A 26,259-nucleotide genomic window follows, 5' to 3' on the forward strand; every position below is an offset into this window, starting at 1 on the left:
ATCCAGAATATTTTAGAACTATCTCTTCAAATCATAAGGAGCCATATAAACAGTTTTTAAATGTTATTTTCCCCTGGACTTCCCTGGAGTATTCCAAAAAACACATACAATTGAGAACATTCATATGTTGTCACATTAATGTAGATGAATGAGTAACACAACACAGAGGCAAATGCCTAAAGTGTGCATGTCATCACATTTTTATCTTTATTTGACTTCTGATTTGAATTGTTCTCCAAGAGCTTTACCCTCCAGGGAACCACTTGCACTTGTCCTTATGCTTTACCATTTTTCGTAGCCGGTCTGAATGTTCGCCACACCCACTTATACACATTTGGCTCCATCCGTTGTTGACAGACTGCAAAATGGCAAAAATGAATAATGGCGCAACGCTAACAGGCACCAAGAGAGTATTTGCATCACTGGCAAGTTAGCTGCACTTTGCCTGTACCCAGATGGCCATTGTGTATCCATGAGCTGTCATAATACAGTTTCTGAGCCTTCTGTTTGCAAATGGAGTACAAGCCAAGTTTGCTTCATAAACTTTAATGAGAAGTTGTGGCTCATTTATCACCTTTTAATGCTTGTAATAAATCATTCATTGTAAGATGGGAATGAAAACAGCTGCAGCAAGTGAGAGGGATCTATATTCCTTTTTGTTTTTATTAGGACTACGGACTAATGACAGTTTTTTCATCACACATCTGGGAACATTAACCTAATCTATCTTATCCATGCATCCTAAGGACAAAGACAGTAACTTTATCAGCGTTTTGTAGTGTGGGAAAATCTTGGCTTTAGTGTGTTGGAATTTGGCAGTGAAACTATCCAGCATGGCTTGTTTGTGTTCTGAATATCAGATTACAGTAATGCATGCCAAATTGCCTTCTGCTTTATGCCAATGCATGCTGCTACTTCAGAGGGCAAAGTTCCATTGTACCGAGAGCCATCTGACATGCCATGGCCTCCTAAAGAATATTCCGAGTCATTTTCAATTTTGAGCAAATCAGGGCACTCATTGCTTAAAATAACCTGTAATAATGTCATACTTAAGACATTTGATGTGTCATTTCTGCCTCAGTTTTAATCATAATATTGTACTGGAAGCGGTTTAACTCATACGTTTGGGCCACAAGATCAACCTTTCTATAAGACCGCAAGAGGGGAGGGGAAATAGAGTTGTACACTTTGTTGACGCGAGTTAGATGCGAATCCATCCAATCCATGTGAAGATAAATACCACTCTCATGTATGTATGCTGTATGTGCACCCAGTACACAGTTAGCTTAGCTTAGCATAAAGACTGGCATCAGGGGGAAACAGCCAGCCTCGCTCTCTTCAAAGGTTAAAAAAAAACAGCCTACCAGCACCTCTAATGCTCACTAATTAACACATTATATCGCTTTACCTTTGGATAAACCTAAGTTAGCTGTTTCCCCCTGCTTCTGGTCTGAGACAAGAGACTTAAGAGTGGTATCAATCTTTTAAGTTTAGCCGAAGCTAATATGAGACGAGCAGTTTGAGCTGTACCTTCAAATGTTTAATTTTTTTTGTCAGACATTCCCTTTATAGCGACCAATCACTCTTTCAATGCTCATATGAGCAGACATTTACAGTAGTTGTTCAGTTATTTGGTGTAGGTGGACGTTTCGCTGCAGAGCACTTGTCAAAACACACAAATCAGAGGCTGGAGAGGAGAAAGAATAACAAGGCTACAGCGCAACCACCCCCCACTTCATTTCTCTCTTTCTCACTCTCTGCCCATAACCCTTAAAGTTGCATGATTTTCTTGATTTGAGTCTGGATAATCCTCCTAAGGGATTTGGTCGGTGATCACTGCAGGAGGGGCTGGCAGGGTGAACACACTGTTGGCTGTTTCATTCAGTATATAAAATTACATCACTCATCCTGCATATCTCCCTCTCTCCCTTATCTATCTGTCTCCTTTATATGGCAGCACATCCATCTACTTCCCTGTGTTTCTATCGCTGCCTGTAATTTAAACCAGGTACAGTCTGCTTCGTAGGTGTGATTCACCCTTTTTTAAATTAGGACTGATATGGTTTTTGATTGTGCCAGGATGCTGAAATATAGTTTAAGGCATTTTTTGTTTATACATGTGTCAACAAATGTGTACTTTTCTTTTTGTTGTAGGTGTAAAGCCAGTAGCAAACAGTAGCAAGTTTGATTTTAAGCCCAGCAGAATAACACATTTGTTATCTCACAGTGCTTATTCAATAAAAGATACCAGCTCTGTAATGGAATACTTTAATCAGTCCTTCCTTCTTACGCATGTCTTCTGCAGGGATTCATTTCCTGGTGAACACTAATATTCTGTTATGTTATGATTACCACATTTTACTTCCCATAATTCCAGTCATCTCTCACACCAGATAACACTGAAAGAATGGAGCGATGCGCTTCGTGCTTCCGCTCCCCTCTGACGCGAGACCAAATGCGATCAATTATGCAAATGAAGCAAAACCCATTTTCTTTCTTGCTCCGTTCAGAGCCGAAACTTCCTTCCCTCATCTCTGCTTCGCAAAAACAAATAACTTCTAGAACAAGCAGCATCTCCCCAAGAACGCTTTAATTCTCAAACAGTGAGCGCGGTGACATTCAGACACAATGTGCCAGCTTATCGGTGATGCAAAAAGGGACGTTATTATTGAGGTAATGCCCACAGGAGTTTGTCACATACTCTGTAAACGTTAAGAGAATTCGACATACAGCATGTTTCTCTGTCGGCACTTTTATGTCTCATGTATTCTGCATGGGACCTGCTTAGTGCATTATTTAATGATACATTGGAGCACAGCCTTTTGCTTCATAAATGGATAACTGCCTTGTTGAGACCCAACTGTGACTGCGGATGTCCAATTGGAAGCTTTTCTGTTTGCTTAGACAACCTTCTCCTTTCCCTAACGCCCATAACAAGGCATGTAATGGTGTTTTGCCCTTAGGTTGAACCCCATAGCAATTTGTGAGAACAAAGGCATCAAAACCACCCATGTGTCCCAAGATGACTCACTCAAGTGACTGATCTTTCTGAAGTTTTAACTTCATTCTAACACTACAGGGGGCTTTATGTCGAGTAAGCAGCTGGCTACAATAACACATATTTTATTAAAATATTCTGTCGCTGATGTGTTCAGGTTCATTTTTAGAATTACTTTAGGGTACATACTGCCCATCTGTAGGCCTGCATTATGGAAATGTCCATATTGACTCTGTTCAAACATGACAGGATTAGTGCTGGTCTCACAGCGCTCATGGGATAAGGTAAATTCACAACCCTTGTTTCTCCCTCAGCACAGCGGGAGCCCTACTGTGAGTAATGGTTGAAAATGAAGGGAATATAAAACCTATTTTAACCTGTCCTCTGAGTGACATACTGTAGCTTGATTGCCAACCTTATACAGTCTATGCATCTCACTACCACCTCTTAATAACGTTAATCCTCTCATGAATTTCATCACTCCTTAAAAGTAAAAGGTTAAACGTGCCTTCATTGTCATTTCTAAGCATACAAAGAGAAGCTAAATGTCTGCTGCATTTAACTCATCCTTTACATAGACGCAGTGGGCAGCCACAGGCGCCCATGGACCAACTCCAGTTCTTTTTGCCAGTGCCTTTTTTGGTCAGGGGGCACTGACAGGAGCACTTACTTAACATGCATGCTTTTGGATTTAGATAGGACATGCAGAATTCTGCTGCCGCCATATTTCAGTTTTGGCTCTCATTTGTTCCCTTTGCATCTCACCTGGTAAAGAAGACAACACAGGAGTCTTGTCATCAATGTGAGAATGCAACCAGCCAAGCCTAGAAATAATCCAGTGCATAGCTCCCAAAATTCCCAGCAAAGCATTTACAAACAAAAAAAAACAACATTACATGGTACATTTCCAGAACATATTCAGCGTGAAGTGCATGTCTCAGTGTACTGTATCCACTTTCCGTACCATTTACCCTTACAGCTGCTGTTTCAGATACATGCTCAGTGAAGTGTTATCATACAACGCCCAGGACACATGGGCGAATTTGGCATCTGTCTTTCATTATGTAACAAGTATGTTATTTGAAAAACTATACATTTCTTTAAGTGATTAGTAAGCTTAAAATACATACAAGTCTCCACAGATTTGACCACTCGCAAACTGTCAAGTAGAATGACGCGATGAGCGGATGAGGATGTTTCACAAATGCAGTCATACTGTACATGCCTCTAAGAGTGTACTCAATAATTGATTACTTTAGCTCGGTTTTACAACATCAAGTGAGCAATTCTGTAGGACCGAAGAAAAGTTAAAAATAACTTGCAGTATCTTGTATTTCATATTCTCTCTCTCTCTCTCTCTTTCTCTCTCTCTCTCTCTCTCTCTCTCACACACACACACACACACACACACACACACACACACACACACACACACATATACATGCTGGTATGCTGGATGTGGTTTGTAACAGAGCAATTCTGTCCGTGTAGGACCGAAGGAAAGTTAAAAATAACTTGCTGTATCTTGTATTTCATATTCTCTCTCTCTCTCTCTCTCTCTCTCTCTCTCTCACACACACACACACACACACACACACACACACACACATACATGCTAGTATGCTGGGTGTGGTTTGTAACAGGGAAAGAGACAGTACTGTGGAACAAATAAATCAAACATGACAGAAAAACTGTGGAATTAATTAATCCTTGTCATTTATCTTAAACGGCTGTTTAAATTGAGAAATTTTATTAGTTCGCATTTGTATCAAGTAATGTGAGTTCATATCAGTTGGGCTTTCCCACATCTGAGTGTTGCGTAAGTTGTCAGTTATAGTAAAGTAGACTTTCAACTTTTAACAAACTCCTTCCGTCCAGCTTTCTGATAGAGTTGCCAGCAGTGTGCATTTGTAAACGCAATAAGCAAAGTGTGCAGTATAGCAATTAATAAGTATGATCTAACTAAATACAGTTAAAAAGATGTGACAAGGCACATGCTGGATGAGCTCACACTGACTTCAGCCAGTTGTCTGTTGTCTGATACATCTGTTTACTAAAGAGGCTAGTAGAGTGATTAGTTCTGCTCCAAATACTATCACATAATACTTAAGTGCCACTGTGTATTCAGAGCCACGTTGACACACACACACACACACACACACACACACACACACACACACACACACACACACACACACACACACACACACACACACACACAATGCACTGTAAACCAACATACAGTACAGTATGCATACTTACACATGCATGCACTTGCTCTAGTGATGCATGTTCAACCCTGGCATGCATGTATATGTAAGTCCCAAACCCATTCCTGCACTGACTGAGCATCGCTATTACGTCCCCATAATTGTAAGTGCATCATTTCTCAAAGTGCTTCACAGAACACTCAACAGTGCGCCCTACCGAACTCTTTTTTTTTTTTTTTTCACTGGAGGGTTTTCATTCCGACATGATTCAAGAAACAAGACATGAGTGACAAGTGTTTCTTATTCATCGCAATGATCACCAACCTCCTGTGTAATCTTATTTATGGAGCGTTCAACGACGCTTGTTCTGCTGTGGTATTTTAGCCTGGGGAATAATGCTTCAATGTTTGGTGCAGATGTTCGAGCCGGCTGTAATATTTTCAGCCTGTATGTGTTTTGACATGGACCGAATGCACCCAGTGACAAATGAAGTGAACTCGAGTGCATTTAGCGTGTATTCACACACTGGATTCTTTTACAGGGTTAGCAGATATGCATGCACAAACACACTGTGCTCTTTCTTTAACCTTTGAAATTGGCTCGAACCAAATAGTCTGAGATAGTCAATGCTTGGTCGTCATTACATCACGCGAGTACAGTCAACCAACCAGAAACTAACTGGTAGTGAAACTCCCCATAGGCATGGCCTCAGTGAAAGTTCTACTCCCATGTCCAAAATATGAACAGGATTAAAAGGGCTTTGACACAGAAAGCTAAATTAATTTTTATAAGATCTAGAACAAATAATATTACGTGATGAATAAAACTGATTTTAAAATTTCTCATTGAGATTTTTTTTTTTTAAACAAGATTTCTTAAGTCAGACTGCAAAAGCCCCACCTGACTTTTGTCTTCATTATTATGCTTTTTACTGAAACCACTGGATCACCACATATACTTTACAAAATAGTGTTTGTCTGTTTAAAGGGAAAATCCAAGCCCTGACTTTTCAATTGTTTTCTTCATGACAGACTGTGAAAGTAAGGTGACTGGTGAGTAATTGTCTTTAGTTGTCTCTGGGGGATCCATCTGTTTGATTCCGGTCCTTACGTCATATCTCAGAACTTGTTCTTGGATCCATTAATCGACAGCCCAAAGGTGCAAGCCGCAAATGAAAATTCTGAGTCTTAATTTCCTGGCTGAAACTCAACAGTGAATTTAAGTGCTGTTTCTGTCGAGCTTTAGGCCAAATCCAAACAACATAATTCAAAAAGACGCTCATCAGATTTCTTTTAAAAACATAATTTAAAACTCTGCTCTGGTGCCCTTTGTGTTTTCTGCCCCCTGGTTCCACTGGGCCTTTTACAAAGTGACATTTACAAAGAATCAATGCAGTGTTGTGCAGCAGACTGTGTTGTCCAACAGAGACGTACTGCTGTGCTGCAAAGGATGAAATGCAACACTGTAAAGTGTTTTAGGTCTGCTGCTGATACAAATACACTGGCACGGTGACAGGTTGTAGACATAACTCATACCTTTAGCAAAATATATTTCATCATTTTCATCCTTTCCTGATAAAACTGTCATTTTAAAGACATTTTTCTTGTTATACACCTTATGTAGTTTTCCTTTGACTTACATGCCTCCCAAAGTGCAGCACAGACTTTTTACATTCATGTCTAAATCGTCAGAATAATAATAATAGCATATACTTGGGGTTACCTGTATTTATCCATAAATTTTTCTTTTTTTTTTCATCAACGAATCAAGTGAAGTAATAGCAAGTAAGTTTTTACATGTAACACACTCTGCCCCATCTTATAGTCTATCTGCAATGTCAACCTTTTCGGCAGCATTTATACAGGTAAATCTTTAAACATCTGTTTTATCGATTTATTTATTTTTTTATGGTTTCTAGCATATTTATATTTTGTTTTTGTGTGCTATCCTCTGCCAGATCCCATATTTCGAACTTTCCCCACAAGCATCTAGAGGTTTCATCTGATATGATCTTATCTTATTAATGAACACACTTGTAGCTGCACCTGCTGTCCTCCAACCACATGCTGCTCTCCCCCTGCAGAAAACGTTCATTCTGAAGAGGAATGCAACACTCACGGTCTTGGCTCAAGCCGTTAAATGCCATTTGCAGTGCAGTTAAGGACAGTCGTTGAGCAGATATGTGTAAGTGTGTGTGCGCTGCCACAGTGAAGATTCTGGCCAGCAGCCTGTGGAATAGTCCAAATATTTGGTAGGGAAAGGACAGAGTGTGCCCAGTTCTAGTCTGGTACACTTTGTGTGTGTGTTAAGCATGCAGGCAGCAGGGTGCAGTGCGAGAGCAACAAGGAGAGAAAAGAGCAAAGGGAGAAATGAAATAATGGATAAGGAACAAATAGAGCTGGAAGGCCCTTAAATGTCTTTTTTTATATTTGGAGTGTTTACTTTGCTCTATTTTGAGCTTCTGGAAATTATGACACAGTGGCTGGAGATTCAACCATGCCGGACAGCTGTGATTGATACAGCTGACTGTGTACTTATCGACCTAACCCTGACATGTACAAAGTTGTATTTTTGTTTTTGTTTTTTTTTTTTTTTTTTTTTTTTTTTTTTTTTTTTTTTTTTTTTTTTTTTTTTTGTGTGTGTGTCAGGAGATTCTCACAGACCACTTTATGAAGTACACCTGTTTAACTGCGCGTTAACGCAGATATCTAATCAGCCAATCACATGGCAGCAACTCAATGCATCTCAAATGGGTTTCGTGAACATGACAATGAGTTCACTGTACTCAAATGGCCTCCACAGTCACCAGATCACAAACCAATAGAGCACCTTTGACATGTGGTGGAACGGCAGATTCGCGTCATGGTTGTGCAGCCAACAAATGTGCAGCAACTGCCTGATGTTATCATCTCAATATGGACCAAAATCTCTAAGGAAGGTTCCCAGCACATTGTTGAATCCACGCCACCAAATATTAAGGCAGTATTGTTAGCAAAAGGAGGTCCAACCCAGTACTTTCATTGAACTTTCATTTCAGGACCACGGACAGCTCCCCTTCTATTAAGGTTTACCCAATAAAGTGGCCGATGAGTGTAGCAAGATCATGCATTATTTTTTGCACTGCGTTGACATGAAAATCAGTATTCCCATCCTGAACAGTGCTGTATAATAGAAGGGGAGCTGTCTGTGGTCCTGAAATGAAAGCTGAATGAAAGCTTCAACGTAGCAGCTCCCTCGCTCACCTATTTTTATGTCTTTGTGTGGAAAAGCTTTTATGTAAGCTTTTAATTGATTCCATCATCACACGCCGTTGGCATGTTTCCACATCAGTAAGACCAGTCAGTGTTTGTAAGGAGTGGAATTTCATCTCTAGAGGATATAAAGATCCAAATCCCACTAATCAGCTCAAGTACAGTTCAGTCTTTATTATGATCTCAGAGGGCCATTAATTTGTAGGGGAAAGACTTTATAGTGCATAGTGCAGCACAGATCATCATGACAAATTCAACATTTACCCGCAACCATAAAATAGCAGAATAGCGGTGACTCACTGCCTCTGCAGTTAGTGCTGATAGACTATGGATTAAGCAACCTGGTGGCCGACGGGGAGATACAAATGATTGCATATGGTCCAGTATTGTAGCCTAAACCAGATGTGAGAGGACAGGGTTAAAATAAATAACATGGTTTAACAAAATTTTCTTTTGAGATCAGCTGAGAACATCATCTTTTTTGTGCTTTCCATTTCAGATTACTGATGCTGAGTGTGTATACTAGATCATTTCCACACCTCTGATTCACTGCAGATTTCTTTCAACAATTCAAATGGTTCTAGTGTTGTGCTCATTAACATCCCAGGTTGAAAAAACAACAAACCAATCGGAGCTTTTAATGGATTAAGAATGGAGACATTATCTTCCTGTGACAGAGGCTGAAAATACATTTATGAAGAATAGTGGCAGAAAAATGTCACGACTTCAGGAAATAGGCATGCTAGAGGCTTGAGTGACATTTCTATGTACAGAGCGGATTACTGCCCTGGCATTTTGTTCTCAGAATTGCATTTCATTCAATAAAGAGTTAAAGGTAGAGGTATAAAACGCTCTCTAAGCCAACAACCTTGCCAACTGACACTTAGCTGAAAGAACAGTTAACAAGCTACAAAAAGGACAATAACTTAATGGGACATTTGGTTCACATAGTTCAATTAAAACATGTATTTGTGCCATTGACTCATAACTGCTTCTTTTGTGGAGTAGTTTTTACTCTTACAGAGAAGGTCAAATACAAGTGAGTGGTGCAATCAAGCTAAGAAGCTATGGTAGCTTCTTCCATTTTGGACTAGATAGATAGCTAGATAGCTAGATAGATAGCTAGATAGATAGATAGATAGATAGCTAGCTAGCTAGATAGATAGATAGATAGATAGATAGATAGATAGATAGATAGATAGATAGATAGATAGATAGATAGATAGATAGATAGATAGATACTTTATTGATCCCCTAAGGGGAAATTCAAGGGGCTGAAACCAACAATTATTTTCATTGTCAATCAGTCAACTATTTTCTTGATTAATCGATTAGTTGTTTGGTCTATTAAATTAATCGCTTATCAAAATAGTTGGCGATAAATGTAATAGTTGACAACTAATCGATTAATCTTTGCAGCTCTATTTTGGACAGCTCTCGGTTTCCACAAAGGTCTGCAGCACTGTCAAGATGGCTTGCTATTGGTCAATGGTGCAAAATTTAAATGACTGGATTTTGCCTTAAGAAACCAAAATGACCCTTCTCGCAAACAGAACTCGGCTAAAACGAACACATAGACTGAAGTGAAGCAAAATGGCAGTTCAATCTGATTATCAGGCTTGCGATCAGGAGCTTGAATGCTTTAGCTTTAGGATTGAGGGCTCCTGTCCAAAGTCTTGATGGCCTAGTGCTACTCAAGGAAATCTGAATGTAGCCTTTAAATGGTAAATGGGAGAGCTTTTCAGTTTCAGATGGATGGTTGGAAAAGCAAACAGGAATCATCTGAATGGATGTATCCATTATTCCTTTCAGTTTATCAGTGAATAAGATTGAGAATAGTTGTTTTCCAAAGTGCTTCCCGAAGCCTCTGCTGCAAATTAACAACTTTGTGAAGTTCTTGTAGTTTTTTCCGTTCTGCTTTTTTTATTCCATTATGCTTGTTTAGCAAACATCTGTACTCTGCAAGATGTTCAGAGAGCATGCAGAATGGAGCTTAATGTTTAAGTGGTTACATAAAAAGAAAGTGTGTGTGCATGTTGTTTTTTTGTGCATGCCTATATGTGTGTATGTGAAATGCAGAGAGAGCATGTTGTCTTCAGATAGTAAAGCTATATAAAGTAAGAGCACTTCCAGGGCAACTTTTTTAACAACATGCACCAATGTTTCATTTATGAACTGCGCAACGTCATGGGAGAAAGACTGAGTGAGTAAGAGAGAGGATTGGACAAGAAGAAGGTCAGGCGATGGCTGGAGTTGTCTTGCTAGGAGCTATGAGTGTGTTAAGTTGGAACATTAATGAGCATAATGAGGAAGACTAAGAGGGAAGAAGCTCCATTAGCAAGCAAATTAGGACATTATTAGTGACAAATTAATGCCAAATTGGACAATCCTACTGACAAGAGCACGAATCCAGTTAATTTAGCTTTAGATGTAACTGTGATATAGGTCTGCAACTGATGATTATTCATTCTGACAATCATTTTCTCGTTTAATTAATTGATCGTTTATTCATAAAATGTGTACATTATGATGTCTCAGAGCCCAAGGTTTCATCTTTGAATTGCTTCTGTTGTGTGACCAAGAGTCCGAAACCCAAAGATATTCAGTGTGCGATCACATGTGACCAAGAAAAGAAGCAAATCCTCACATTTGAGAATTGTAAAGGGACATTAAATGTGGCAGAATACACACACCAACATTTTAAGCACCCATACAGTATGGGTGCCATACGAATTGATGACGTTTCTCTGCTTGTAGTTTTTCTTCACCTATTAACATCATAATGCTATGATTCACCAAGTATTAATCACACAATGCCAAATGATACTGCCTGTTTGACACAGACTGCAGCTGACATTTTTATTATTGCACAGTGTGACATGCAATTAACCTCTAAACTGATATCTCACAGTGTTTATGGGGTTTAAGTCACTTACACCATGTCGTCATGTGTTCTTGTTTTATGGTATCTTTAAACCACAAGCAGATCAAAACATCCTGTATTCATTTTTACTCCTTTTTTCCCCCTTTTCTTTTTGGCCCTTTAAACCAGAACCAGTGTTTTAAATTGAGCCTCCTGCTAAGTTTGAAGATGATACAGTCTTTAAATATGCACAGAGTTACTTCAGGCTAATTGTGAAGTTTTATGGAAAGTTTTTCTGAGATTTGCGTGTTCAGTAGTGTGAAATCACAGCAAGTTGAAAGTTGTCTCTGTGCATCTCATGTCAAGTCCCTAGAGCTGAAATACCTTGGATTGGAATAGATTTTCTTAAAGCACTTAATCCATTATATCAGTGTATAAATGAACGACTGGGAATGAACACTTGCAGACTCAGCTGACATGGTGAAATGAATAAAGGAAGAAAAGAGGTGACTCAAACTCTGATGTACATTTATTATGTATATTTCACTGTTCCACCCACCACTTAACCTACATGTCTGAGAGGGGTCCTCACCTCTACCAGCTTGCAGGTCACTCAGCAGCTGAGCTTGTAAAAAGATGTGGGGAAAGTTCTAGCTTAAATTACCCTAGTTGTTCTGTAGAGTGTAAAGTGGTGAGAATTGGCAGGGGGCGGTGCGGGTTTTATGCTACTGGCTTTAGTGAGCATTGTCATAATGTAGGCTAAAGCATCTTGGGAGAGCTCTTTGCTTTTTGTGCAAATTCAATCAGTCTTGAGGGGTTTTAACAAGACATTAGGAGTGTGTGTGTGTATGGGGGGCGGGGGGTCTATTCAAAAAAGAAAGGTCAAACTAAATTATTTTCACTCCAAGCAGTAAAAGCGGTAATGAGCCGTCAGGCCATTGGCAGACACAGTCCTTTAAATGGCCTAAATCCTGAGCCTGGATCTTTAAAATGTCTAAAGTACAATTCAAGCTCTGAATTGAAAATGTGTTTTGTTAGCAAAGATCAATGCAGAAATGCCCGAGAGATTCAGATCACTCTCTGCTCCTGACTTTGATTTAAAGAGACAGTCAGACAGAGGCTGACTAATGTCACGGTTCTGTGACAGAGTAGAGTCCAAACTAGAAATGAGTCAGGTCAAACAACAAAGTACAGTAGAGAGCCTGGTAAGTCTCAGACGGAAAACAGAATTGTTAAAAATGGCCATCACAATCCCCCAGATGTCAAGGTAATGTCTTCAAATGTTTTGTTTTTGTCTGACCAACAGTTTAAAACCCATATATATTTAATATTTAGCCTAATGTTTCCTAACATTACCTAGCATGAACCACCATGAGCTATAGGATGACAGACCAAGGACCAAGGAGGGCTCTAGCTGGAAACCACCTGAATGCAATACATTAAGCAACAGTTGCTTTAAGGCATGGCCAAGATCAATGTCCACATATCTCCATTTAAAATCAAAACAACATTGCAATAAACACAAGCAGATCACTTAGATTAGGACTGTCTATGGCAACAGTAACTGTTTGCTTTGCACTGCGTTAGGATACACAGTGCACCGAACTGATAGCAGCCAAAATCTGGCTAGTATTGCTGAAACAATGTGGAATCACAATTCACAGTTTCTAACCTGCTGCTAACGCTCCTTCTAAACGGACCAAATTTGCCACAACAACCTGTAGCATCTGTTGCTGCATGTTACAGTAACTGGACATTATTTCGGGAGCATGAATTATTAATTTGTAACTACAAGACTACAGTTATCATTGGACATAAGGACCTATTTCTACTGGCTCTTGAGTTCCAGAATTCTCTATGAAAGCCACAACAATGATATTTACTGATGAAATGTAATGAATGTCAGAGAAAAGGGGATTTTTAATCTTTACTTTTACTTTAATCTACTACTAATAATGGACTATTACATATTAGGCTAATGTGTATGTGGTACTATAGCTATTGCCTTTGCTGAACCCCGTGATGAATTACCTCACTGGACAGCAGCAGTCTGAATCCGAGCTGCAGTATAGGAGGAATGAAACCTTTGTTGAGATGCACCCAGAGCTCCGTGTTTGGAGCTGTGCGTTCTTGCTGACTGGAGCATGTGGTGGCTGTGCAGGGGAGGGCTGTGCCAGCTGGCTCCACTGCTTTCTGTGATAGGAAGGTCTGACATATGATGCAGCAAAAAACAACCTGACTAACTCCAGTAAACACCATCCTTGCTACTAAATAAGGACGGGCATTTATTTGTGATGCGGCGAAATATATTCGGGTGGAAAGTTGCAATGATGATCCACTGACTAAAACTCACTTGCTCTCACACAGTGGCTGCAGAGGTTATGCCTTGCAATAAATTATACAATATTTATCCTTATGGTTTTAAACAACCTAATAAACAGAGCGGATCAATATCTGTAATGGCAGTCTATGAGGGAATAGCCATGACAAATCAATTAGGCAGCGGGGGGAGGGGGGGGGGTGTTATGGGTGAACCGAACATCAGGATTCTAAGTTAGTCAAAACCATTGAACAAAAACAAAATCTACTGCTCCGTGGATTACTTACAAACAGAGACACCACTGGCACAGGCAGTCTCTCTATAAACTAGCAACCTGTCAAAATATATCTAGAATCTATGAAATCCCCCCCCCCCCCGCCCCCGCCCCCTCCCCGATGCTGCCATAATGTATCTCATATTACTACATTTTTAAAAAGCATTTAAAAAATAGCAATTTTCCTTAAATTGTGCCCCACCTTTTCACTGAAAACTGGTTCTTGTCAGTACATTTTTGTCAAGGAAAGAGAAATTGATTTGAATTTATTTTATGAAGTTTAGCTTTTGAGCAGTAGTGTGGATGACGGGGAGAAATTGTTCCCTAGAGGTAAAGAGAAAGACATGAATTGATCAGTTGGAAAGTACCTTTCCAACTGATCAGTTCATGTCTCTCTCTCAACCCTCAGAACAACACCCTGCCGCTTCTTTTGAAGGCATATATATTTGGATTCCTGGTATGTTGACGGGAAACGCATCAAATAGGGGCAGAACAGGGGAAAAGGCCTAATGTCAAGACAGCGAGTTTGTGCTACATCAGTTGGACAAAAACTCTGCTGCATAGTTCATCGAGGAGACAACTTTCATGATGTGAATGCCTGTTACATTTCTATCGACAGTATTTTGTGTTCTGATCTGTCGGTGTTTGTACGTTCCTGCACAGAGATTCTTTAGTCAGTAACCTTGTGAACTCGTAGAAAAATATTGAGGGAGAAAAAGAGAAGCCAGGAAGAAGCCCAGCTAAAGGATAGAGGATTCGGTTTTCATTGCTACTTGTAGGGTTTCTCTTTAAACATGCAGCTATAAAATTAGTATCAATTATGTGATTTAGTGCTCTCGTTCAGAGCAATTTGAAAGTGCACACCGAAATCCCGACGTTCTGCTTTTAGTAAGTCAGGGAGGTGATGCTGATAGTGAGCAGCTTCGAGGCAAAGGACCTTGACAATGTCGAAAATATCCATCCCATATGCCGTATTTCATTTACAAGTGGGCCCTAAAGTGTATTTTCTGCCACTAGGAATGGCAATATCACTCAGCTATTTACTGGCAGAACCATTTGCCCTTCTCTGTCTCATTCGGACTTAAAAAAGACTTTTTTCTCATTGGAGGAAGACCAAAAGTGAAGAGTGAAATATTAATGACATCAAGGTGAACTTTAAGAGTCAGTTTCCTCTTAACACTTCCTGCTGTGTCTCCAGCTCTGAGATGGAGTGATGTTTCCATACACGTTGTTGCTCTCCGAAAAGCCTCTTACTCCACACACACACACACACACACACACACACACACACACACACACACACACACACACACACACACACACACACACACACACACACACACACACACCCTCTCATTTTATCTCTCTCTCTCTCTCATCCACACAAATACTCCTACTCTCTCTCACACATACACATACACACAGCTGGATTTGTTTTCTCTGTGATGAGAGGGATTATGGGATAAAGGAGGCGAGGCCACAGCAGTTTAGTTCAGTTTGGACCAAAGCTGCTCTCAGCAGCAGGAGCAGCAGCACAATGACAAACACCGATAAATGTCTGGCTACACACTGGAGATCTGCACAGCCGTTAACGCCACGGCCTCTGTATATTTGGAGCACAAGAGCCACTGATTGTGATTCTGAAGTGGCGGTGGATCTGTTTTTCTTTCGGATGACTGAAGATCAGCAGAAACACAAGTGGCAACAGAATCGAGATGAGTTAAGAAAAGCCCTAGAGTGCTGAAGTGGATCTATTGCCTATTTTTGTTATGTTTTTTTGTTTTTTTGCAGTTGGTTTTAATGGAAGAAAGGAAGATATGTGTATTTCTTGAGACAACTGATGTATCATTTAGTAAGCTTTTTTCCTTCTACATAACAACTGACCAGCAGGATGACTGAAAGGGTCTGATAGTGTTTTACACTTTTCATCTAAGGCCAATTTTCTTTTTCACACACTGCAAGCTGTGACATGACTGACTGATGTATTCAACCCATCAACGGCACAATATGGGAATCGATCAGCTGGAGTCTTACGGTGATGACGTCCTTGTCTAGTACGCATTTTCTTCCATTTTAAGAATTTGTATTGACTAGAGAGCATATGATCAATTTGGGGCCTTTGCTTTCAATGGGATATATCCCAGAGCTGAAACTGTGACGTGTTAGGGCTCTCTGCTATAAAGCACACAGTAGAGAATATGCTGCGTAACAGAATATCGGCCTGAATCTTGGCACTGAAATGCCATCAATCTATTCATTGTTACTGTAGCTATGCATCAGCTCGCTATCATGGATATGAGGTCAGGACAATAAACTCCTCCTCGAGGTTTATGGCTGTGTGGGAGGAAGTGTTCTCCAAAATAAATCAAATATGGGTATGAAGTGCATACTGTAGATGCTTGAATTCAGTGGCATTTCTCCGGGCTTGATGATCTTTTATTGCATTTGTGATTATTTCTGTGGAGGGTTTTACGATCTGTGCATGATTAGTGACTATAGCATGTGAGGCTCAACTCAGTGACTCAGGAGGGTGGTCTGTTCAATTCTCAATATAGCACCACATTGGAGCTCCCTCTGTCTCTCCACATTCTCCTGAAAGCCTCAGTGACATTATTTGAGTATTCTGCGTTAACCAAATTAGCTGTCACATCAGCACGTGCGTACACTTTTGCAGAGCAAATACATCAGTGCATGCCCGTACATGCAGCCATTGATTGCCTATCTACGGACCCGATGAGCCTTTTATTTGACTGCGGTCGATTGCACTAAGCACTGCTATCTCGCACTGCAAGCCACTCACGGAGACACGAGAGGTCACACTAATTCAGCGGAGAGGGATTTAACCGGAGCTGTATGGCCATTTCCATTATAAATTCACCTTTTGATTCTTCTCTTAAATGATTTAACGCTTGAAATAAGTAAATGCATGTGCTGTGATATTTATGTATGAGTTCTGTTCTCTGTGGATCATCTCCCTGCATAAAAGCCTTCTAATCAATCTAAAGATTGCAGCTATTTAAAGTCGAAACCGGAAGTTTCGTTTAAATATTGTTAAATGTTTGTTTTTACTAGAATTGACGTATGTGCAGGTGGAGTAAGGTACTTGCTGTGTTCTCAAAAATTAACATCTTACCAGGTTCACTCTGCTGTGATTCAAGATACTGGTCCTTGTTTGTCTACATATTTTCTAAAACCCCCCAAAAAATATTAAGTAGGAAGCTGTTTTACTTCACTGCTCAGAAAGTGTATTTGAGATTGAAACTGAGACAGAATCCCTTACTTTAATTATCTTCCACACCACACTGACAAAAACACGATACATGACGATCAAATGCTGATTTTCCCCGTTCTTTTTGTCCTTTTTTGTTTCAGCCATAAGAACAAAATGTCGGGCTGGCCGCCCCCTGGCCCAGGCTCCTGGGGTGGACTGCAGGGGCCTCCATACAGCTGGGACAGCATGAACAGCACCAGGGAGGGACGGGACTTCCTCACCAAGTATGTCCAGTATGATCATAAACACCAGCATGCAGGGATGATGCACAATCATCATTCTAGAGTCCCCACAGTTGCATATGGTTGCATTATAAAGTTCCACTGGAGAAACAGTGGTAGTGCAGGGTTCAAAAGTTGTTTTAGCTGACTAATGTTGCATTTTTTTGAGTTTTTCCTTCAACCTGCCTATTCCCAGAATTATTACTCTAGTTTAATCACGAACGTATTTTAATGAGCCAGTGTTATGGGTGTTGTTTCACCTGCCCCTTCCTCCCTACATGCACAAAAAATAGCCATTGTTCAGGTCATTTGGCATTCCACGTGTGCGTTCAGTGTCAGTTGTCTGTGTTAATTTGTTATGCGGGAAGAAACTTTCAGCCAAATCCTCAAGTTGGGCCAGCATTGATGGCTTGGCATACAGAACATTCTGCACAATAAATCCAGAATACATGTAAACACTGTGGATCAGGCTCTGTGTCGGGCAGACGTGCCTGATTTTGATAAGCTGCGATCCAATTAACTTGCATTGACATGATGTTTTTGATGCACAAATTGCTTTATGCGGTGGTAAAACTATACTGTGAATTAATTGACCGTGGATGCCAATGGTTTCCTTTTCCACTTATACGCTTCACTTTTCCACCAGTTACCTTTCCTCCTCTTCTACTTTTCCACTCTCTTTGCCACTTGTTATCTTGTTTTATTTCTTCTCCATCTTGTCTTGCACTTCTACTTCTCGCTGATGCTTTTCCTCTGATCTTTTTGAACTTTTCATCCTTCTTTATATCTCCTTTCTTTATCTATTTTCTATCTATTCTCGTCTCTTTACCCCTATATGGCCTCCTCCTGTGTTCTCCATTTTCTCTTTGACCTTTCCTTTACCTCTGTCCTCTTCGCTTTGACCCCTTGGCATCAATTCCCTTACCTTGGTCTCTTTGCTTTCTTTGGCTTCCTTGGACAAATGCAATACTGATAAAGTAAAACATTCAACACTGGGCACACACTACGATTATTTTCAATACTCCTCCCAGTATCTTCTGTTCTTGTTTCCATTTTCTCTCCTGCCCTCTTACGATACAGCATATCCTCCGATCCTTTCTCTATACATTCTGTTATTTGTATCTTATTTCCTCTCTTCCTTTCATTTCCTTTTTCTTCGTTTTATCTCTCGTCTTTTCTGTCCCTTTTCTCCTCTGTCTGCCACCATGATGGGGGAGTCAAATATGACAGGGGAGACAGCTCTGGTTATGTGGCTTTGTTCCCAGAGAAAAGCTGTTGGCTTTAGAAGAGGTGACGCAGATTAAGTATCACAATTGGATTTGTGCGAGACAGAGAAAGAAGGAGAAAAGAGAGTGAGAGGGAGGAAAGGCAATAGTTGATTTAACTATATTGGACAGATAATTCCCCTAACCTTACCTAACATGGTCCAGCAGGTTTTTCAGGTTCTTCACTCAAGTGTCAGTGTATTTATTTTTTGCACAGGCAGTGTATAGGTTTTGCAGTAGATTTAATTGGATAAATGATTTCACAGTGTAATCATATGCCTGCCTTTGTGGATGTTCACAACCCTAGACAGTTGCAAGCTTACCTGAGTGTATGCTTTATAAACCCCGCCAACTGCTCTGGTGCAGTATTCCCCACTCACACCCGATATTGGTCCCTTTTTCATTGGTGTTACATTGCCTCAGATGGATGTACAGGTGGGCGATATGGATACAATGATGTAACATAAATTACGACGTTCATATATCAAGATATTGTACATTTCTAGAATTTCCACTGAGCAACTGTCAATAGATAAAATACCAGGCAGGAGTATCTCTTTTACATTACATTTAATTCATTTAGCAGGTGCTTTTATCCAAAGTGACTTTCAATAAGTGCATTCACCCTCCTTAGGAACACTTTACTACACTAAGTATATATCATATTAATAAACTAGTATGTGCTTGTTTAGGATGCACTAAGTGCTTAGTATGATGAAAAAAGTCATCATTCAGGAACCGGTATCAGAGTCACGGTATTGGTAGTGGTATCGAACATTTTTGAACGATATCCAGCTCTATGCATACTATGAGAAGGTGGCTCCTTAGTGAGGAAGGGGCAAATTCCAGTTACAGGGCCCACCACTGCATCCCTTCCCCTGAAGGACCACGAGTTGTTCTTCAGGTGGTTTCTTGACATCCACTCTGAGATGTATGACAGTGATGCATACTTATGCCTAAGTGTCAAATTAGGGGAGCGACAAGTTTAATAGGCCCACCTGAACAAAATACCTGAAAAATCAAAGTCACATTGATAGAAAAATCCTGCAAATCCAACATTGTCATGAATCAGTTCTTGTCATGAATTTGTAAGAGAAAGAAAGTCAGTTTGTCAGTAGAAATAAAATACAAAAACCTGGCCAAATTAGTATAGTCTCACTGTACATATCATAATATCAAACCAGCCCTTCTCATATGAAAAGTATGTTATGTAACTGTGACATGCTACTCTTTGACCTGGACTGTATTACATCTTTTTTGACTCATGGTGGTTGTCCATTCAAATCCTTTGAAACTTACTTGCAAAACTGATATTGATAATAGGTATTCCTAGTATAAATCGACAATGTTTCATTTATGGGATAGTTCCGGTGTCACCGGAAGTTCCGCCAGATGTCCTTCATTTTCGTCCGGATGTCTGTTACCTTCCGCTTTCTTTGTGTTGGCGTTCTAAACTCCTGTCAATTTAATGAGGACTATGGTTAACTGCTCCTCAGATCTCTGCAGGGTAAATCCAGACAGCTAGCTAGACTATCTGTCCAATCTGAGTTTTCTGTTGCACGACTAAAACAACTTTTGAACGTACACATGTTCCACCAAAACAAGTTCCTTCCCGGGGCTATTTTGATGAGGCACCGTTGCTGCGTCCAGCGCTTAGTGCCGCCCAAGACGATTGTGATTGTGATTGGTTTAAAGATATGCCAATAAACCAGTGCACGTTTTTCTACCATCACGGAATGTTCCGTGCGCAGCGCTGTGGAGATAGGTTTGGCAATGCGAGAATGTTAATCCCAACTTTTTCTAACTGATTATTATTCCACTAATATTTGTCAGTACCTGGCTAGTAAAATATAGTGCATGGCTATGCATGCTTTTCCCATTCTTCCATGACTAGCAGCAACACCAGGATTTGGCCTTTTGTCTTTAGCTTTCCGCTGACCCCCCCTGACCCCCTAGCTCTGCCCTCCCGTGGGATTAAACCCCACTGACCCTGACAGGGAAGATGAGCCCACATCACAGATTGGAACATGCTTCATTACAGACAGATTTAGTTTGAGAGTTCTGCGCCGTATGTACAATGCAGATCAATGTGATAATGAGAGACAGAATGAGAAAGCGCAAGAGGGAAAGAAGGTGGTGGAGATTAGAACTGATCCGGATTGGAGATAAAGTCGCATCCCGGATGGTTGGAACATGCTTCATCATCGGGGCAGATTTAGGCAAAGCTGCAGGTATATATATATATATATTGTAATAACTAGATATATATCCATAGGTAAAGCCACATTGTTCATGCAAAATGTGAAAACAATATTTCCTTATCAAATAAAAAAGAGTGATAGTGTAGTTGCAAACAATTAAAACATGTGACAAATGTGATGTGAAGGTTAGGATGGATGATATGCTCTCTGCTGTATGGACAGTAGAGGCAGACAAAAGATGGAATGGATGTTGGCTGGGTAACAATGGACACCATGTACTGGAACTTAATGTGCAGCGAGGAAGCAATGGCTGCCAAGGGAGCTTTTTAAACTGTGAAAGAGGGAGGGAGGTAGAAATAGAGAGAGAGAGAGAGACAGAGAGAATGAGTGATCACCACTGAAAGCATATATCACGTCTTAATTAACAGGCAAACATTCTCAGTGTCCCAGTCGAGACAGGCGTCTGAGGTTCAGCAAGCAGGGAGGTTTAATTTAATATGTATATTTACATTTAAGTGGTGCTCTCATGAGTGACTTGCAGTGAGCCACAGAAAAGGACCATGTGATATTTCACCAATATCACATTAAAGTTGCAGTAAATGTTGGTTTAGTCTCTCCGAAAGAGCAAAGACTTTTCTCTAGATCCACTATTTCGTTCAACATGCATACGGGTGAAATCACAACCCAGAAAAGTAAATAAATAAATAGTAATTTCTGAAAAGCAAAATGCAATACAGTCACTTTTGCTCAGCTGGAAATGTTCATGATCTGGCCATGCATCATTATTAATATCACTTTATCCACCTTAGCGTAAAACTGAAAAACCAAGAGCCTCGGTTCTTTGTGGATCACAACCACATAGATATGTACTGTATATGACTGTTGAAACAAAGTCGTAATTATGCACTTGATGGCTACATACATGATATTGTGCAGACCTTTTGGACCTTTACTCATTGATATTGAAAAATTGTGTCTTGGTTAAATGATCAGTAAACTTTTATTTGGAACGGTCTGCAGCCTTTTAAGTGGATATAAGAGGCAAATTGGTTCCAGATTGCAGATCGGAGACATTTTATGAATGCAGGACCTGTGCTCTCTTTTATAAGTGGCTCTTAACTATAAAATGTTGTGCTAATGACCAAACCTGAGCCAAGGCTCTGACAGCTGATCCGATGGCTAAAATCGTTCATTCAAAGTTTAATGTTTTTTTGCAGAGCTAAAACTAATTTTGAGTGTAAGAATGAATGATTTGATTGCATTTTAATGTGCACTAAGAGACCCTCCTTTAACAAGCAGGACATCCGGGTAACAGTTATTGAGCCCATTACCGGCTACACATCTTCTTGAAGAGAAACTTATTTGCTGACTCATTTTACATCACACTGGATAATTGGGTCAGCAAACTGGCCAGCTGTAAGTGAATCAAAGTCAAAGTGAATTGTACAATGTCATGTTTCCTTTATTTCTTTTACCTCATACAGATTTTGGTTGAATTTCTCTCAGTCAACATGTTCCTCCTCTCCTTTATTTTCCAGCCATGTGTCCCAGAGCAGTTCCCTGGAGGAGGTTCACCTGGACGGGGTCCCCCCCGCCCCTCGCCTGGTAGAGATGAGACGGGACCCAGTCCTGGGCTTTGGTTTTGTGGCAGGCAGTGAGAAACCAGTGGTGGTCCGCTCTGTCACACCAGGTAGGCGTTATGCTCTGCTGGCTATAACAGGGTCTTTTCTACCACAAGGAGTCGCCAAAGTCAGAAATGGTTAAATCCAACACATTGGGTCTTCTAAATCATATATTTAATAGAATGAACCGTCAATACTGAAACATTAAATAAAAAAACTGTAACAAAACAAAGTAGGAAAACAAGCCCTGATACATCCAGGTATGCATGTTAAAATATTGCATTGAGCTACTTCATTAGTTCCTCCTTACTGTTTGCAGAATCTGTGCAAACGGTTGCTGTAATGGTTGTTTAAGTCAAGTCAAGTCCACTTTATTGTCAATTCTGCAATATGTGCCAGACATACACAGCAATTGAAAATACGTTTCTCTCCGACCCACGGTTTAAAAGGAAACCATGCAGATGGTTGACTTCTCCAGACTATGATTGCACAAGAAAGTACTATTGCACACCAAAAAAAACAAATCAATAATAATTTTAACTGGAAGTATTGTTTTTTTGTTTCATTTTTTGATTGACAATACGACACAAATGACGCCAAACAGTGCTTACACCAGTCTTATCAATCTGTCTGCACCGTCGCTGCATCAAAACACAACAAACCATAATTCGCACTTAAATTCCAAGCAGACAATTGAACTAATGAATATTCTATTTAGAGTTGTTTGCCAAGGAATGGAATATGTGTGCTTGAGGACGCAGCAGTTTATCAAACACCTATTGTATGTGTCAGGAGACGGACACACCCAAATTACTTGTAAGCTGAGACATTTATATGCACAATATCACACACGTTAGCAGCATCCATTCAGCTGTTCTTCCACTGATTCATTCCTAAACTCTGTGTGTGTGTGTGTGTGTGTGTGTGTGTGTGTGTGTGTGTGTGTGTGTGTGTGTGTGTGTGTGTGTGTGTGTGTGTGTGTGTGTGTGTTGTGTATGTGTGTCAACTATGGCTTGTTTGCCTGTTTGTGTGCGTGTAGGTGGTCCATCAGAGGGTAGGCTGTTGCCAGGCGATGAGATCATCATGATCAACGATGAACCCGTCAGCTCAGCTCCTAGAGAGCGAGTCATCGACCTCGTCAGGTGAATGCAAAAAACGTGGGGACACTGTGGTCTGTGTCAGTGTTCAGTTCAGGTTAATCAGGTGGTGGATTTTGTAAACCCAAACCCTTTACTGAAGGTTATTGATAACCTAAATTTAAAGGGCCAGTTCACTCGTATTACGAAAAAGACATTGTTCTGCTTAGCTCTAGTGCTATCCAGCCATGCACATAGTTTTATCTGTCCAAATTTTGAGATATCCTCTCTGGTGAGTGGAATTCATTTGTGGCGCTCAAAGCACTGTGAGCGAGTGAGTGAGAATAATTTGGGGAAACCGACCCTGGGGAAACCTGTCAACAGCTATAAAATCCAATGCCTGATGCACAAACAGTACATGTACAGTTTTAAAACATAAATTGGCTTAATATTCCAACCCACATCCTGCAATATTGAATTTTGTCATTATAAAAAAATGTAAACCAGTTTGAAACATTTAAATGTCCCATATGATGCTCAATTTCAGGTGTATAATTGTATTTTCTACTAGAACATGTTTACATGCTTTAATGTTCAAAAAACACATCATTTTTTCTCATACTGTCTGTCTGAATATACCTGTATTCATGCTCTGTCTGAAACACTCCGTTTTAGCGCCTGTCTCTTTAAGTCCCCTTCCCGAAAAAGCCCAGTCTGCTATGATTGGTCAGCGTTTCCAAGTCTTCACCGTCTGCACCGTTATTGCAGCCGGGGAATGACTACAATGGTACTGATGCAGCACTTTCTACCTAGATATATAGTATAGTTGTGACAAGACAACCATAGGGAAATCCTGACGGCTTGTTTAAAGACGCCGTTTCTGAATACGGGCTGTGTGCATTTCTCTGTGGATTGAGCATTTTGATACTTTCAGAGTATTTACATAGCACCTAGACCTGCTTTATAATAAAAAAAAAGACCTGGAAATCTCACATTTTACAATATTGGATCTTTAAAATGGCAGGTTTAATACTGATCATAGCACAAAAACAGTAACAGTGAAACAAAGTAATTATCATTAATTTGTTTTTAAAATCTCAATGTCATGTTAATTTCACAAAAAACTCTAATGAAGTGCTTGCCAAGTATTAGTCACGCTCTACTCATTTGCTCATCACACAAGCATAGTCATCATCACATAACATTCAGACAAATAAATATTCAGAATTAATAAGAAAGCAAGCTCTTGTTATTTCGATGTACTCAGTTTAGCGTGACTGAAGTTTTATTTTTTGATTCACCAGTAATACTGTTACATTTTTAAAATGGGAAAATAATGAGTCTACGTGTAGTTATGTGGAAGTGGTGATTGCCACAGGCATCTCATTCCATTTCAGCCAAGCTAATCAAGTTCCTTTTCACTTATCTGCCATTGTTGTTTGCTGTGATTGTTGTTTTGTGATGATTTTGTTGACTCCGTGATTTGCGGTCTTCTCGCTTTAGGAGCTGCAAAGAATCCATCATGTTGACTGTTGTCCAACCGTTTCCCGTGAGTAGATCAGCTCTTGCAAAATGCACCACAGGGATTGTACTGTATGTATCAGATACGTTAATCAAAATGGGGGTTAAATGAAATCCAAGAAAAGGATTACTCTGTATGTGTTGTTGCTCTGAATACAATGTTTTGTTTCAATTTGCCATATTTGCTCTCTTTATCTAGGCTTATAAACCACTTTCCCTAAACACATTCATTCACTACTACAGGTTGCATTTTTAAAAATGGATACTTTTGCCACAATAATGATACCTTTATATAATTATCAGAAACAAAAACATGATCATGATGACTCTGTATTCTTTATTCCATGCTAGGGATGTTGCAGCATTTCTCTGAATTCTCATAACCGTACATTGTCCACCCTTAATATCATATTTTGGGAGGTATAGATTTGTGCCTTGTACCTGCAACTTTCTCAAAGTTTAGGCAGGCCTTGACTCCCCTCCAAGCCTGTTAAACGTTGTCCTGCATTTAAAGGATAAGGCTGGTGATATTCTATATTTTTCGTATTGTCCCTAAATTCCATGAAAAGAGCCTTTTGCTTTAAAGGGGATTAAATGATAATCTTGTATTCCTCCAACTAAATGCATTCATCATCCTCCTCTTAAGGTTGTGTGGTGTTGCACCAGGGTTGTGTTTCTTGTAAAATTGCACATAGAAAATGTTTGCACTTTCCCAATTTCAAGAAATTTGTGGTTATTCTGTTGATGTTTCATCGATTTTTCCAATGTTATAGCTAATGTGCTGGAAACCCACTTCATTTGTGCTTGTGTTTATGCTTCTCTTTATCTCTCTCCCTCCATCTGTCTGTCTCTTTCTTCCTCTTTCCCTCCTCTCTCTCTCTCTCTCTCTCTCTCTCTCTCGCTTTGGACGGTTGCCTCTTAGTCCCCTAAATCAGCGTTCATCAGTGCAGCCAAAAAAGCCATGCTCAAGTCCAATCCGGTCAAAGTGCGCTTTGCAGAGGAGGTCATTATAAACGGCCAGGTTCCAGTCAGTTCTACCACACACACACACACACACACACACACACACACACGCACACACGCACACACATGCAATGCATGCACACACACACACACACACACACACACACACACACACACACACACACACACACACTTATGTTTGA

At 40.1% G+C, this 26,259-nt stretch overlaps 1 protein-coding gene across 5 annotated transcripts in view; it reads left to right on the top strand.

Moving 5' to 3' along the window:
• The window catches only part of LOC120554593 (FERM and PDZ domain-containing protein 4-like), a 70,031-nt gene that overhangs the window by 28,196 nt on the left and 15,576 nt on the right, over positions 1–26,259 (top strand). For 3 of the 5 annotated variants that reach the window (XM_039793579.1, XM_039793577.1, XM_039793578.1), the window contains exons 2-6: positions 17,289–17,411; positions 22,413–22,564; positions 23,536–23,638; positions 25,076–25,121; positions 26,016–26,120. In XM_039793579.1, coding sequence (XP_039649513.1) covers positions 17,289–17,411; positions 22,413–22,564; positions 23,536–23,638; positions 25,076–25,121; positions 26,016–26,120 — 529 coding nt within the window. Of the gene's footprint in view, positions 1–15,400; positions 15,971–17,288; positions 17,412–22,412; positions 22,565–23,535; positions 23,639–25,075; positions 25,122–26,015; positions 26,121–26,259 lie in introns of those variants that run through there. The other 2 variants (XM_039793576.1, XM_039793580.1) reach the window with 2 other exon arrangements.

Source organism: Perca fluviatilis, chromosome 24, assembly GCF_010015445.1.
Source record: "Perca fluviatilis chromosome 24, GENO_Pfluv_1.0, whole genome shotgun sequence".
Lineage (NCBI taxonomy): Eukaryota > Metazoa > Chordata > Actinopteri > Perciformes > Percidae > Perca > Perca fluviatilis.